Below are 15,071 nucleotides of genomic sequence, written 5' to 3' on the forward strand. Positions count from 1 at the left end.
CCCACACACACACCTGTATTTTCTAGGGGGCGTGCCTAGAAGCCCATGACCCCGCCTGCTAAGAGGCTACAGGTTTAGCTGGCCCAAAAGGAGGACAAGTGAAGCTGGAAATGTATAAGTAATGAGCTTACCAGCAGTTCCGGGATGAGTCAAGGACAATCGGGTCTGTGGCACTCTGGAAGGGTTGATGGCTTCCTCGTCCTCACTCAGCCCCAGCACCTTGCAGAGTGGGAAGAATGCTTCTCCCTCCAGATCATTGGCTCCTAAGGTGTCATAGTCAAACACGGTGAGCAGCAGGCACGTCCCATCCTGCTGGCATTTTTCTGGAGGGACCAAACTGTAAAAGGAAATGAGCATGGGGACGGCCTGAGTTGAGTGACCCCGTTTTGCAGGCACCTCAAACCGAGGGAAAGAAGCACCACCTCCAAGCGCACGCAAAAAGTACCAGACGAATGATTCCTCTGTGTTTCAAACCATACCAACCAATGGGAACGGGTGGACAGAAATAATTGGTAACACTTGTGGGCAGTAGTGGCTGGAGTCGAGAGGGACTGTTAGGGCAGAAGGCGGAACAGCCAACAGTAGGGGGAAACAGAGACAAGGACAGGCCAAGCTGACGTATCGTATTTTTCCGTCTATGAGACGCCCCCTTGTATAAGACACCCCCTATTTTTGAGGACTCAGATTTAAGAAAATGGGGGGGGGGTGTATCCGTGCATAAGATGCCCCCTTATTTTTGACATCATTTTTTAGGGAAAAACCCGTTTTATACATGGAAAAATACGGTAATTTCAGTGTTGTTCCCCCACCCACCTACCCACTGCGTTCTACAAGGGCAAAACTGAGGCTCAGGAGGAGGAAGCTGACAGCTAGGGCCTCCACTCCCTGGACTGGTTATAAGTAAGGAGATTGGCAAGTGGATGCTGGCTGAGGGCAGACTGAGTTTGGTGGGGCAATGCCCCACTTGCTGTAATGGACCAGCCTTCACCATCTCATGCTATTTATCAAGCTGTGTCAGCCATGGCAAGTGTTGAGCCATCTTAGCCCAGTGGTTCCATTGACCAACACATTGCTTGAATCCCACAATTGCTTCCAGAGGTTTGAGACCTGCGGGTGCTTCCGGGCTTTTAAAAAACCAACCCATGGCAAGGGTCTGCAGGGCAGGAGAGAAGGGTAGCTATTGGGTTGTTGTTTTTATTCTGTGGTTTTATATTTTGATTTTATTCCGTGAATTGCCCTGAGATCTCTGGGCATAGGGTGGTATATAAATTCAATAAATAATAATAATACATACAATTCAAATACTTCATCAAAGAGAGGGTGGAGATTGTTCTTTATGCACTGGGTTGTCCGTGTCATAACCTCGGGGAACTCATGCCGTGGCTCCAGGGTCAACTGGATGAAGGGGTCGCTTAAGCCTGGGGGTGAGGGGGATAGGAAGAAGTAAGAGAGTAATCATTCCCTGTTTAGGGAAGTTTTTAATATTTAATGCTATATTGTTTTTAACACATGATTGGAAGCCGCCCAGAGTGGCTGGGGAAACTCAGCCAGATGGGCAGGGTATTAATAATAATAATAATAATAATAATAATAATAATAATAATTAGCAAACTGCAAGTCTGTTCTGGGACATCTGTTCTTCCAACAAATCCCCAAGCATAAGTTGCATTCACTTGGCACCCGGTGGTGTCCTGCAATTTTAAGAGTCTTTATCTTAGTTCACCCCCTCCCCCACCATAGAATGTTTGCTAGTACTTTCTTCTGATAAATTGTGAACGGAAGCCAAGTGTTATTGACCCATCAAAGACCTTCTAGCAAGCAAGCCCCCTATGGCTGCTGAGAGTTAAGTTTCAGCCTTCTAGGTTGAAAGAGAGAAACTGCCTTTTTACTGAGTCAGTGCATTGGGTCTATGTATGGTGCTGGAGGAGACTCTTGAGAGTCCCATGGACTGCAAGAAGATCAAACCTATCCATTCTTAAGGAAATCGGTCCTGAGTGCTCACTAGAAGGACAGATCATGAAGCTGAGGCTCCAATACTTTGGCCACCTCATGAGAAGAGAAGACTCCCTGGAAAAGATTCTGATATTGGGAAAGATGGAGGGCACAAGGAGAAGGGGACGACAGAGGATGAGATGGTTGGATAGTGTTTTCGAAGCTACCAGCATGAGTTTGACCAAACTGCGGGAGGCAGTGGAAGACAGGAGTGCCTGGCGTGCTCTGGTCCATGGGGTCACGAATAAACGACTAAACAGCAACAACAAGCCCAATGCTGTGGGGTCTGATGGGGCAGTGGTGGCTCTCCAACTTGGCATCTTTCCTAGCCTGCTACTTGAAATATTTTTAAGCTGTCTGGAGGTACCAGAGATTGAACGTGGGATCTTCTGCATAAAAGGCTTAGTCTCTGCCACTAAGCAAAGGGCACCTTCCTGATGCAGCAACTCTCTGGAGCAGGTTCATCCATTTCTTTCCTTGGCTCAGTTTTACTAAAATCTTTATTTACCCATTCCAGGTCCCAAGCATGCAGAGCTCACACTGTGTTCTTAAAAGAGCCAAGTGTGTAAACGCTCAGTGTTCTCCGCTGTGACTTTTGCACAAAGAGTCAGGAGCACTTAAGTGAGACAACAACCACCTCTTCTGGAAATGTGAATGAACTGCACTGTAGTTCCTACAGACTGCTCAGCCCCTTCTCCCTTCAGATATTAAAGCTGTATTTATCCACACTACCAGCAATTGCAATTGCCTTTCAGATTTGAAGGGGACTCCCAGATGGAATCAGTGCTGCTCACACATGAATGTTTTCTGCAGCGTCTATACTCTATCGTTGGCATCAAAACACCAACCTTTATTTTTCGATTTTCTAGTCTGGCATTCTGTTGTCACAGTGGCTGAACCGTTGCCCATGGGAACACGAGCGGAAGAGCACTCTCCCCTCCCGTGGTTTTCAGCAACTGCTATTCAGAAGCCTTGCTGCCTCCAATGGTGCCTTTGTGACCACATTTTCTCTAAACTTAAAACTCTCAAATGTTGCAACTTTGCTTCATAAGGGAAGTGAATCATTCTCCCTTGTTATCATCATTCTGATCAACCATTTCTGAACTTTTCCCAACTCCTTTTTGAGAAGAGGCAGCCAGAACCGTACACAGCGTTCCAGATTCATGCGCCTGCACTAATAAGGAGAATGAGACACGTTCCTTTGGCTCAAGGGCTCTCTCACCATTGGAGTCCAGGGGAAGGAGGTTGACAGCGTTGAGCACCTCGACACGCAGCTTTTGTTCCGAGTGGCGGTAAAGGGCCTTGATGGTCACAGCCCCGTATTTTTCAGGGCTAGCCTCTGTCTAAGAAATAAGAACAACCAGAGAAGTCAGGATGCATTTCAAATGCCCCAGTTTGCTTGCCAGCAATTAATGGTCCTAGTCTCCCAAAACCATAGTAATAAACAGTGATAAACATCACTTCCAGTTCCATCCGGCAAATTAGGGATGGGGGAATCCGTGGCCCCTACAGATGTTTTTGGAGTGTGACCCATCAGCCCCAGACAGCATGGCCAATAATCAGGTAGGATGGGATATGTGATCTAATAAGAACTGTTGGGCCACAAAATAAGATCTAATAAGAACTGTTGGCCTGCTAGATCAAGCTATTGCTCCATCTAGGCCAGGGGCCAATCAGGGGTCGATGAGAAGCCCCCAAGTTGGACCTCAGCACAACTCCCTCCCCTCTTCCTCTTTCAAGGCACTAGTATTCAGAGGTGTACTGCCAACAACAGTATGAGCAGAACATAACCTAATTCTCTGTTAATTTGTCTATAAGAACACAGGTTTCACATCCCTGCTGTAAATCAACAGTGGTGATCTTAGCCACAAATAACGTAAGAAAATAAGATGTAACAATATAATTCAGCACAAGGAAGAATGAACAAGGAGATGCAGTCTTCTTTGTAAACAGGAGCCAGAGACCACTGAAGTCACACACCTGCTGCTGGATTCGGGCGCTGAAGTATTTCTGGATAAGTTTTCTGCTGGTGGAAGAGCAGAGGTCCAGTTCCTCTTCCAGAGCCTAGGAAACAAGTGGGTTTGAGCAGAAATTGTACTAGTATTAAGCAATTGTTTAAAAACAAAACAACCTCCCCCCAAAAATTGACAGATTATGCAAGACAAATTAAATTTGAAACAGGTAATCCAAGTAGCAAGAAAGAGTAGAGGCCCACTTGTTCTGAAGACCCCATCATTGGTGATCAGCAAGACCACCATTCTTAGGTGATGTTTTGTGCATGCCTAGGCTGGATCTATATAGGGTTTTTTTTTTAAGTGCTATAGAAAAGCACATTATAAAAGCTCTTAATGGAAAATCCCATTGCTCCACAGCGCCATCTGGTGTCACACAAACATAATGATATAATTGATGAGTGTAGCTGAGTCCCTAGATTGATTGGCCTGTTCATGGTGGAGGGATCCCTCGCCCCACTCCCAATGCTCCAGAGAGCCCAATTGGGTTTGTAGCATCTTACTGTAAATGTTGCATTGTGGAGGGTGTCCTCTGGCAGACCACAGCCCTCTCCATGAAAACACCGCTCCAAGTTCTATGGAATGAAAGGGGTGAGGGTGGGGAGAAGAAGAAAAAGGAAAAAGAGTGAATGCTCCATTGTTAAAGCCCAGCAAAGAAAGTCAGATGCTCCATCCTACATTCCATTCCACATGTCTAAGTACCTTGAGGGCATACTGCAATTTCTTGAAGTACGCCAAGTTGCCAAGTTGCTGTTTTGCAGCCTCTTTCAGCATGTCCAGAGTGTGATTCCACAGCAGCTCCAAGAGGCTATTTGGAGGGGAGAGAAAGCAGAGATAGAAACTAGGTTGCCACTGGATACCAGTGAACGAGATGAATGAGAAAGAAAGCCAGGGGGCATCTTACTAACTCCCTTATTCCCAGAGGTTTCATTTATCAACTTTCAACTAGATTCTGTGGGGGAATGAGGTGAACTATGGGTGAAGGGGGGGATTAAAAAAAAATGCACAACAGTAGAATCATCATAGGCGGTCCTAGACCCAGAAATAAATTGGCAAAATAAAGTTTTAACATAGCATTGGAGAGTCCCACTTGCATTCAAAGGAGCTCCAATATTTCATTTTATTTAGGTAAGAATATTTATGCACCTCTTTTCAACCATAATGGTTTCCAAAAGCAGTTCAGAAGAACAAGACATTTGGGAGGTCTCTAAAGACCCTGTGTCTGATTGATCCCTTCTCAAACATCTTGCTGATTTGCTAGGGATTCAACACTAGGGCCCAAGGAAGTCGAAATAATGAAAGAACAGAATGTTTCTGAGCATGTGCAGAGTGGTCAGCCCCCCCCCCCATAGCTGTAACTAGTAAATCTGCATTTGGAGAGCTTCAAAACCCAGCAGGGAAACACTGGGATTGTGTGTTCTTAATGTAGAAACTAAGCAGTGGATCTCCTTGTCTACCGACCCTGGCATGCTGCTGTGGTTCACCCATGTATTCTTCACACTGATACCATGGCAAATCTTCTGGCACCCTGGGCCTTTTACCTGTTGGATGCCCCTCACTCATCTCCCAGTAGCATTAAGCTCTCCTGTCTTCCCTCAGCCTTTGTTATTCCCAAAGAGTTGCAGAATTTCTGGGAGGGAGAAGATTCTTCTTCTGGAGAACATAGGGCCACAGACTACTATAATTGCTACTACAAAATGATGATGGGGGGGCGGGGGGAGATACTAACAATGTCAGGCTTCTGGCTCACCTGTTGAAGTTCTCTTGGACCAGGTTCCCACTTAGATACTGGAGCTCACATTCCAAAAATAGCATTAAAGGGGTGATGCACTAGAGCGGCAGGGAGAAAAAGATTAGAGAGACAGGGAAGAGCACTGTGGAGTCTATATCAAACATTTCAGAGGCCTCCATACAAGGTATGTAAAAATGCCTTCCTCTGGTGGTGCTCAAAACGGCCAGCATAACATTTCAAAGGCTTTTACCTTATGTGCTATATTTTTGTTATATACAAAAATAATGACTTTAGATAGTCCTGGAAGATGTTAAAAAAAGAAAATATCAACATCTCTTAGCTCTGTGGAGGAGTTCTCAAAGCTAATTCTATATTGTTATTAGTAGTAGTAACATAATAGTAGTGACAATAAAGTGACAATAGTAACAGCTGTGGAACAAGGTGGTTGTCGCCATGATTGCTTGCTTTTTTTGACATGAACTTACATACTCTCATTCATCTCAGTAAGTTCAGAAGTGACTCAAGCCGCCCCATTGCCACCTTCCTTTGTGGCTCCTGAACACCTCCCTGCACCTCCTCTACAGAGATCTAACATATTGCTCCAAAGCCAAACTATTTGCTGGAAAGTCAAACAGCCCTAAGCTCCAGAAGGCATAGATATTACAGTTCAAGGCCAAGAGTTAAAACCAGGGGCATTACCTAGTACATTACTAGTTTCGGTTGTGGCTTCTTTTGAATGTAGGACTACCTAAGGCAGCATGAGACACACGGATAGGGCAAAAGAGCCAAGAGGCACATTTAGCGCAACAGCAAGTAGCCTAGAAAAAAACGGTTTGTTTCGGCATTCCAAGACTCACATCTTCTGGGTCCCTGGAAGCGCTGCAGGTGTACAGCTCCTGGATGTGTCTGGCAATTCCAGCATGCAGCTGTCAAAATAAAAACGCATGTGCTTACTACTACTTGAGGAAAAATGCTTTGTAAGTGTTCAAAGCAGTTCACATACATTATCTTAGTAATCACTGCATTAGTCAGGTATGGAAGGCTGCCATTACATTCCGATATAACATATTTTTTCTACAGTGGAGGAAGAGATGAGGAAGAGCAGCAAGCAGAGAATGGGGACCAAGAACAGCAGCAGCAGCCACTGAGCACCCTTCTTCAACCTCAATCTTGGAACCACCTCTGCCAATGGTGTGTCTATTTGCTAGTTTTTACAACATTTCTGCTGCTTTAGACAAGGAACTACGGGGAGGGGGCACTGAAGGGAAAAACTCACTGACAAAGCATTTGCTTTGCATGAATAAAAAGTTCAGGTGGGAAATGCTGGATAGCTGCTGCTAGTTAATGTAAACAATCTTGAACAAGATAGGCAATTTCGCCTGACTCATATAAAGGCAGCTTCCTATGAAGGTTCCCCCCCCCCTCCTCTTCTGCCCTGGCTTCTGAAATTTCACACAGAGCAGTGTGTGAAATTTTCGTAAGGTTTTTTTAAAAAAATGTTAATGTTTTCATACAAATCTTGGGTTTCTTGAGATGCTGAATTGTATGGCCCCAACAAAATCCTGCATGCTCAGTATGGCTCTTGTACAGAAATGCAGAATGCACACAGCTTTATCTTAGGGAGCCATAACCACGGGCTGCAAAACACGGACTGTCTCGTGTTGGCCCCATTCTGCCATTTCCAACCATGCCCCTCCCAGACCTTTCCCTGCCAGATTGAGCTTATCAAGAGCAAAGCCAAGGCTGCCAGGTTACTTTGCTTGCCAGGGTCTGCACCACGCCACGGATCTCGTTGTTGAGGCAAGTGACGGTAGCCTGAAGCTGGTGGTGCAAGGTGTGCTGGATCTGCTCTGGCGCAATGACCGCTCCCGTCTTCTGCTCCAGGCGCACCCAGTCCAGCTGGGACGGCAGCTTCAGGATCATCATGCGGAGCTGCTCGATGTTGTTCACCACAACGCAGAGCTGGCGGGGGGAGAAATAAAGCAAGAAACTGATGCATTCCAACTGCCTGTGATGCAGAATGGCAGAATTCTGTAGCCTCAAGAGTTGGCAGGTGTTATGTACTGAATAGGATCCAAAATGCAGCAGTCTGATTGGTCCTAGAACAATAAGATTCAGAATGCAGCAGTCTGATTGGTCCTAGAACAATAGGATCCAAAATGCAGCAGTCTGATTGGTCCTAGAACAATAGGATCCAAAATGCAGCAGTCTGATTGGTCCTAGAACAATAGGATCCAAAATGCAGCAGTCTGATTGGTCCTAGAACAATAAGATTCAGAATGCAGCAGTCTGATTGGTCCTAGAACAATAGGATCCAAAATGCAGCAGTCTGATTGGTCCGCAGGAGCCACCCAATCCAACTCCAGGTGGAAGTGAATCCGCAACCTGATTGGCCTAAAGGAGAATCCCATAATTAGCCAATCACGTGGGGCCCATTGTGTAAATAATGTATATAAAGCAGACATTTCGGGGGAAGTGACATTCCTCACTACTATGAGCTGAATAAAGAGCATGAAGTCCACACTTGACTCTGAGTATATTTCAGCAGGATTTCTCCACCTCCCAAAAGCCTACTTGAACGCCCTTTGTCAGAAACTGGCTCCATCGCTCACCCTGTTTGCCGCTTCTCCCTCTTTGTGTTTCTTTGATGACAATTCTTCTGCCCTTGTCTTGATCAGCCGGCAGTACATCAGAGCAATTTTACATATGTCCTAAGAAGTCAAAAAAGGAAGAAGCTTGAGGATGTTGTGCTCTATGGAGGTAAAGACTGCCAATGAATCAGTTCACCGCTTGGATTTCACTGCTTCCTACAAGGATGTGGGAAGGCAGAGGCAGAGGCGATTCCTTCATCAGATAATAAGAGCATCGTAAGAATGAAATACATCTGGTCTGGAGGGTAATTCAGGTCATTAGGGATCAAAGGGGTGGCAAGCGGGCAAGAAATATATTTAAGAAATAATAATTAACAAATAAATATTCCGATCCTCTATCCCAAATTAAGGTGGGTTTTTCCCCCCATTGGAATAATGTATTACTTCTTTTCTGAAATACTACTTCTCAGAGTATAATGAAAGAGCAAGTGTAAAAACTGTGAGACCAGGTGCAAGTGCAAAACACTGGACTTTTTGTTGTTTCAGCTGCTCTTGACCTGCTTGATTGTCATCTGTGTATGCCTCTTTGGGGACTATAGGTTCTCAGCTGGCATCCTTGTTTCCAGCATCTTAAAAGTTTCAAGTGCCAGATTCATGTACAAAGTCATTTACAGTGGGGTGGATCTTCCCCAACATTCGTAGGATTTGTTTCTGTGCATCACACTGGATCTCAGTGTTACTAAATTGGAACATCTGGCTCTATACTACACCTCCAGGGCTAATGTGAAGATCCATCAGCTCTTGCACTTCCTGAATGTTATGACACAGTTCTCCAGTCAAAAAGCTGTATCAAAATATATTTAGAAGTATGTACAGTATATTGAAAAACAATGTATTTTAAAATTTTGATTTTATTTTTTTAAAAAATACATGGCTATTTAAATGCTACTTTTGTAAGGATTGTAAGGGACACGGGTGGTGCTGTGGGTTAAACCACAGAGCCTAGGAGTTGCTGATCAGAAGGTCGGCGGTTCAAATCCCTGCAACGGGGTGAGCTCCCATTGATCGGTCCCTGCTCCTGCCAACCTAGCAGTTCGAAAGCACGCCAGTGCAAGAAGATAAAGAGGTACTGCTCCGACGGGAAGGTAAACGGCGTTTCCGTGCACTGCTCTGGTTCGCCAGAAGCAACTTAGTCATGCTGGCCACATGACCTGGAAGCTGTACACCGGCTCCCTCGGCCAATAAAGCGAGATGAGCACCGCAACCCCAGAGTCGGCCATGACTGGACCTAATGGTCAGGGGTCCCTTTATCTTTACCTTTGTGAGGATTTCTGCACAAATTCACAGATTAATGTGGAAACAAGAGAGAAAAGACTTATAAATGGATCACAGATGAAAGTGAAACATAGCCCATCCCTACTGTATACGCACCTCAACAAATTTCACCATGATCATGAAGGCCTCTTCAGGATCCGGCCAGTCCAGTTGCTGCCAGGTTTTTACCATCTGAGCATAGCAAGTTGATAAGTCCACTGTGGATGTGCTGTGCTTATTCAGCTCTCCTAGTGGTGTCAGCTGAAGAGTAACAAAAGAAGGGAAACGGGCATAAATAATCAAGTGCAGATTTGTTGAGTACTTCAGTTAATTTGGAGCCTGAATCTCTAGAACAAAAGGAGATTTTCACACCTGGCTGGCTGTTCCTCTGATCACTTAATTTAGAATGCTCCACTTACTTCAGTGATGTTGGCCCAGTGGAAGTAGCTATTAGGACTTACTTAAATGCACTGCTTTTTTCCTGGGGGGGGGGGGACAGTGCAGGCGTATGCATATCGCTAAACATTTTGTAAATCTAGGTTTGGCCTCATTGAGAGGTAGTATTTCAATATGAGTAGGAAAAGGAGAGTACCTCTCTCATTTTCTTAATGAAAAAAAGCACTGCTTAAATGTGTCTTCATCCTAATAGTGATGATAATGATTTTGCACACATTGTTCCTTTTGGGATTTAATCCCACTTTGCATCTCACCAGAATAGTCAGTCACCTATTGGCAAAAGTCACCTGTTAATGCAGGAGCCTCTTTATGTGAATGCCATATGGCTGAAAGCAATAAAAACTGACCCTTCCCTGGATGAGGATCCATTCATTACCTGGTCTACCTGGATAGCTCTCTGAGTCCTTTCTAAGGCTATGGTGTATGCCTTCTGGAGCCACTTGGGGATGGCTTCCTTGAACCACTGGTGGTAGTTTGTCAGTTCAAGAGGACCTTCCCTGGAAAGAAAAGATACAAAACCAGAACCTACTTAACCCGGCAGATTCAATAATTGAGACTAAGTCATCTAACTTGTGCTAAATTTCTGCCTGAATTTGCTCCATGGATTAGTCATCCCGGTCAGGGGCAACAATAGCAAGTCTGTCCCAACAGGCCCTTCCTTGTGCATTGTTGCATACCACTCCCAGTCTCCAAGCTGTGCAGGATTCCAGGGGTTCCAGGGTTCATGTTTCCTTTTGAAACCATACTGGACCCTGCATAGCTTTGCAAATGTACTGGCAGCTTTACTGCTGCAATACCATCATGTTAATGAAGCACAGCAGAGACTGGTGTCTTTATGATCTATGGTTTATTTGCACATATATACAACCCGAGCTTATGATGGGGGGGGTTTGCAGCATTAATGCCCCACAAGGATCTTGTTTCTCCCAATAGCTACAAGCCTTGGATTCAAACAGAAATCAAACACTGCTCTCAGGGTGCTGATCTAACTCCCTCTCCAGCTTTTTGCTTTACTTCTAGGTTACATCACTGCCACTTTCAACTCTAAACTCAGGCTTTGTCCTTCTAACTATCTCTGAGTTGAGGGAGGGGACCCGCACATTTGCTATTTTGCTATCTCACATAGAGCCCCCTTTCCTTTGTTTCCTTTAATGGCCCATCACCCAGGCAATCACTTCAACACACAGTAAGATAAGGTAAAGGTAAAGGGACCCCTGACCATTAGGTCCAGTTGTGACTGACTCTGGGGTTGCGGCGCTCATCTTGCTTTATTGGCCAGGGAGCTGGCATACAGCTTCCGGGTCATGTGGCCAGCATGACTAAGCCGCTTCTGGTGAACCAGAGCAGCACACGGAAACACCATTTACCTTCCCGCCGGAATGGTACCTATTTATTTACTTGCACTTTGATGTGCTTTCGAACTGCTAGGTTGGCAGGAGCTGGGACAGAGCAACGGGAGCTCACCCTGTGGTGCGGATTCAAACCACCAACCTTCTGATCGGCAAGTCCTAGGCTCTGTGGTTTAACCAACAGTGCAACCCGTGGCCCACACAGTAAGATAGCCTGGCTTATTTTTTAAAAAACACTTGCTGGATTCAGGGGTTGGGACGACCTCACATGCAGCCTGCTCCCGCCCCAAACTCATAACACTATAAGCACACAAGAATGCACACACAGAGAGAGAGAGAGAGAGAAATGGTCACACTCTAGTGAAATGGATAAGGAGCCTCCATGTGGTAGCCATAAGAACAGACCCAAGGCTGAAAGCAAAAGCTTTGACCTTCAAAGAGGTCAGCACCTGTTGCACACAAGGTCCTTCATGCGATATAGTTCCTGCAGGCTGAGATAGAGCTGGAAAAGACTCTCTGCTGTGAGCTGGGACATGCCACTGTCAATCTTTTTCAGCTGCTCCTTGACATAATGGGAAACCTAGAATGGCAACAAAAACTAGAGTGGGCCAATGAGAACCGGTGAGCATGCAGCAGGCCCTGCAATCCAGAGGGCAAACAGCCATTCCTATTGACTCAGGGAAGACTCATTTGATAAGCTGTGCTTTGGGTAGCCTTTGAAAACTATCATTTTAAAAATTCAGCTGGCCTACAACAAAACTGGTCAGGTACTGGAAAATCCCAGCCCTAAGGAGCACGGTCAGGACCAAGCTTCCTCAAACTCGGCCCTCCAGATGTTTTTGGCTTACAACTCCCATGGTCCCTAGCTAGCAGGACCAGCGGTCAGGGATGATGGGAATTGTAGTCTCAAAACATCTGGAGGGCTGAGGTTGAGGAAGCTTGGTCAGGACTGTCACAATAAGTATCCTGCTCAGATGCAAGCCCTGCATGGTTTGCTATTATTGTAGCTGTTGCTCCTCCACCACCCATCATCTGCCTGGGAATTAAGGCCGTCACTGCCAGGTAAGTGAGGGTGGCAAGGACGGAGTCATACTGGGGCCTGTGTTTCTCTCCCCACATTTTCCAACCTCTACAATGCAGAAAATTGGGTCCATAATGGCTAGGGTTCTCAGTCTACAAAGAGGATGTATGTATGCCTTCTTTTTTAATTGATGCCATTGTCCCAAACATGCAAAAGGCTCTTTCATAGGCTAACCAGGGCACTCCACCCAACGTCCTAAACCTTCAATAGGCACATGAAGTGAAAGGATAACCACAGAGCATTTCCACCTAGAGAAGAACCTGAAGGATTGCACACATTTGTGGCACATTAATCCTGAATGGATCTGCCACATGACCTGTCTCAGGGCTTATTTGCAAAAAAAAAGGTTTACATTAAAAAAAACACCCTGGGAAAAAAAACACCCCACCCCATTTTGAATCAGTGTGTAATGACTGATGGTGTAAATATGTTCCCGGAGCATCTACAACATCAAAACACTCAAGAGAAGCTATGCCCAGAAACTCACACCAAAAACAAGCAAGGTCTCTTAGCACCTGAGCTGGACTGCATGTACTCACAGGGCTGGTTGGCACACACACTGATTCAAAGCCAAGATGAAATGGACCTGTGAACCAGTCCTGAGATGAAACATGAACATAGCTGGTTCAGGGCAAGTGAAGCTTCATCGTGAATAAGACTCAGGTGAATCTCACCACCCACTGGAACTAGCAGACAAAGCCCAGAGTTCTTGCTTATGACAAAAAATAAAAATAAAAATTGAGGCAGCCACTGCTTCATCCTTTCCCCAGTCTCTTCCACCACTGCTGTGGCACATAAAAGAACTGGAGTCCTCTTTACAGCTGACCCACAAAGCAGCTACTCACCTGCGCCTGCATTTCGAGATACGCAATTGAGAAGAGGTCCACTCTGACAGTGCTACACAGGAGGAGGAGGAGGAGGAAGAAACAGGTGGTCAGAAATGTGCCAAGACACTGTATTACTGAATTCTTTCAGGCCCGGTAATAAGGAACCTACAGCTAGAGGCCCAGAGCCAGATCCAGCCCCTTTCAGTACCAATCAAGCTGGGGCCCCAGAACTGTCAACCAAAAGGCAAGCAGGTTACATAGAGTAATTCATGCTGAGAGTTGCCAACAGTTGCTGGAAACTGGGAAAGGGTTCTTGTGCTTTGGGGTCCTGCTTGTGTGTTTCCTACAGGCATCTGCTTGGCTGCTGTGAAAACAGGATGCTGGACTTTATGGGGTATGGGCCTGATCAGGAGGCTCTTCTTAAGTTCCTGTGTCCATTTTGAGGAAGGATAAGGAGAGGCCCTGTCCTCAAAAGTATCCAAAAACAGTAGCTAAAAATGTCAGAAATCTCTGAGGAATTGCAGATGTGAGAGATTTAAACAACATCAAAAGATTAAATTTCTAGGCCGGGGAGTGGTACAAAATAAGTCAATTTGAATGCCTAACCAGATTTAAATTTGACGGTAAAACTTTTCTTTCTGACTTCATGATAACTAGTCAGGCGATACATGCATACATAAGTGTGTGTGTGTGTGTGTGTGTGTGTGTGTTTAAGTAAAGAAATATTTAAAATAAACAATAGTTAATTCTCCTGGGAAGAACGGGCAACTATAACATTAGGGTAAGATTCTGCTATGCTTGGTCTCAACCGATTGGACCTTCTGTTGCTGAATAAAGATTTTGGGACATATTTCTTGAGCGGAGAGACCAAACAGGGAACAGAAAAATGTCTTCCAGAGACTTACTTGGTGAAATATTTGTTATAGGTTTTGTGGCTCCGCTGGAGATCTGCATTCACCTCCAGAAGAAGAGTGACCAGGGCCTTCCCGCACTCCTCCATAGTCTGCAAAAGGAATGGAGAAGGGAACAGGCAGTGCTTTTTTTGAGGTGGTAAGTGCCAGTATGCCATATCGCCAACATCTTCCCACCCCCCATTTCACCTCTGCCACTTGCCAGCTAATGATTAAGGAAGGCGCTGGTGGCCTTATCTGAAATTGCCTGGGTTACATTTAACTGCAAATGAGTGCTCATTTGGTTCTATCCAGGGTCTATCCATATGGACAAGAAATGCAATGTGTGAAGCATTGCCTACTTTCATCCATCCCAGAATCTATGAGATGCAGAATTCAACAACCCAGCAACATGCTCTCAGTGTAAGCTCTGTCCAACTAAAACACACACACACACACACATACCTTTACCATTGGCTTCAGGTGTTGCTTCTTCATCTGAAACCACTCTGCTGTTCCAGTCTGAGAAAACAGGACAAGGAATGAAGAGTACTACAGTCATGTTCCACCACATGCTTCCAAGCCCATTAAAAGTCCACGTTCAGATGTGAAGTCAGGGATCAATCACATCTGAACAGTGTATTATCTGGGGCCATGGTTGGAAACTACATTGTGCCAGATACTCAAAGATCACACAAGACAGGGAGAAAATTTCTGGGGTCATAGACTGATCTTTTGAGCCTTCTGGGAAATGCTACTTGCTGAACAGACTCTCTGAAGAAAAGCTGATGAATGGATTTCTCTAGGGTGGCAGTCACAGACAACCC

General features: G+C 45.4%; 1 protein-coding gene across 9 annotated transcripts in view; it reads right to left on the reverse strand.

The window, feature by feature from the left end:
- The window catches only part of UNC13D (unc-13 homolog D), a 56,498-nt gene that overhangs the window by 5,491 nt on the left and 35,936 nt on the right, over positions 1 to 15,071 (reverse strand). For all 9 annotated transcript variants that reach the window (XM_083725642.1, XM_083725645.1, XM_083725643.1 and 6 more), the window contains 16 exons: positions 14,710 to 14,766; positions 14,260 to 14,357; positions 13,373 to 13,424; positions 11,896 to 12,026; positions 10,474 to 10,594; positions 9,759 to 9,902; positions 8,349 to 8,447; positions 7,492 to 7,698; positions 6,594 to 6,662; positions 5,755 to 5,834; positions 4,707 to 4,812; positions 4,508 to 4,579; positions 3,973 to 4,056; positions 3,215 to 3,335; positions 1,295 to 1,418; positions 132 to 337 (listed from right to left, as the gene is read on the reverse strand). In XM_083725642.1, the coding sequence (XP_083581768.1) occupies positions 132 to 337; positions 1,295 to 1,418; positions 3,215 to 3,335; positions 3,973 to 4,056; positions 4,508 to 4,579; positions 4,707 to 4,812; positions 5,755 to 5,834; positions 6,594 to 6,662; positions 7,492 to 7,698; positions 8,349 to 8,447; positions 9,759 to 9,902; positions 10,474 to 10,594; positions 11,896 to 12,026; positions 13,373 to 13,424; positions 14,260 to 14,357; positions 14,710 to 14,766 (1,771 nt within the window). The remainder of the gene's footprint in view (positions 1 to 131; positions 338 to 1,294; positions 1,419 to 3,214; positions 3,336 to 3,972; positions 4,057 to 4,507; positions 4,580 to 4,706; positions 4,813 to 5,754; positions 5,835 to 6,593; positions 6,663 to 7,491; positions 7,699 to 8,348; positions 8,448 to 9,758; positions 9,903 to 10,473; positions 10,595 to 11,895; positions 12,027 to 13,372; positions 13,425 to 14,259; positions 14,358 to 14,709; positions 14,767 to 15,071) is intronic.

The sequence above is a fragment of the Podarcis gaigeae genome, assembly GCF_964106915.1.
Source record: "Podarcis gaigeae genome assembly, chromosome: 2".
Classification (NCBI taxonomy): domain Eukaryota; kingdom Metazoa; phylum Chordata; class Lepidosauria; order Squamata; family Lacertidae; genus Podarcis; species Podarcis gaigeae.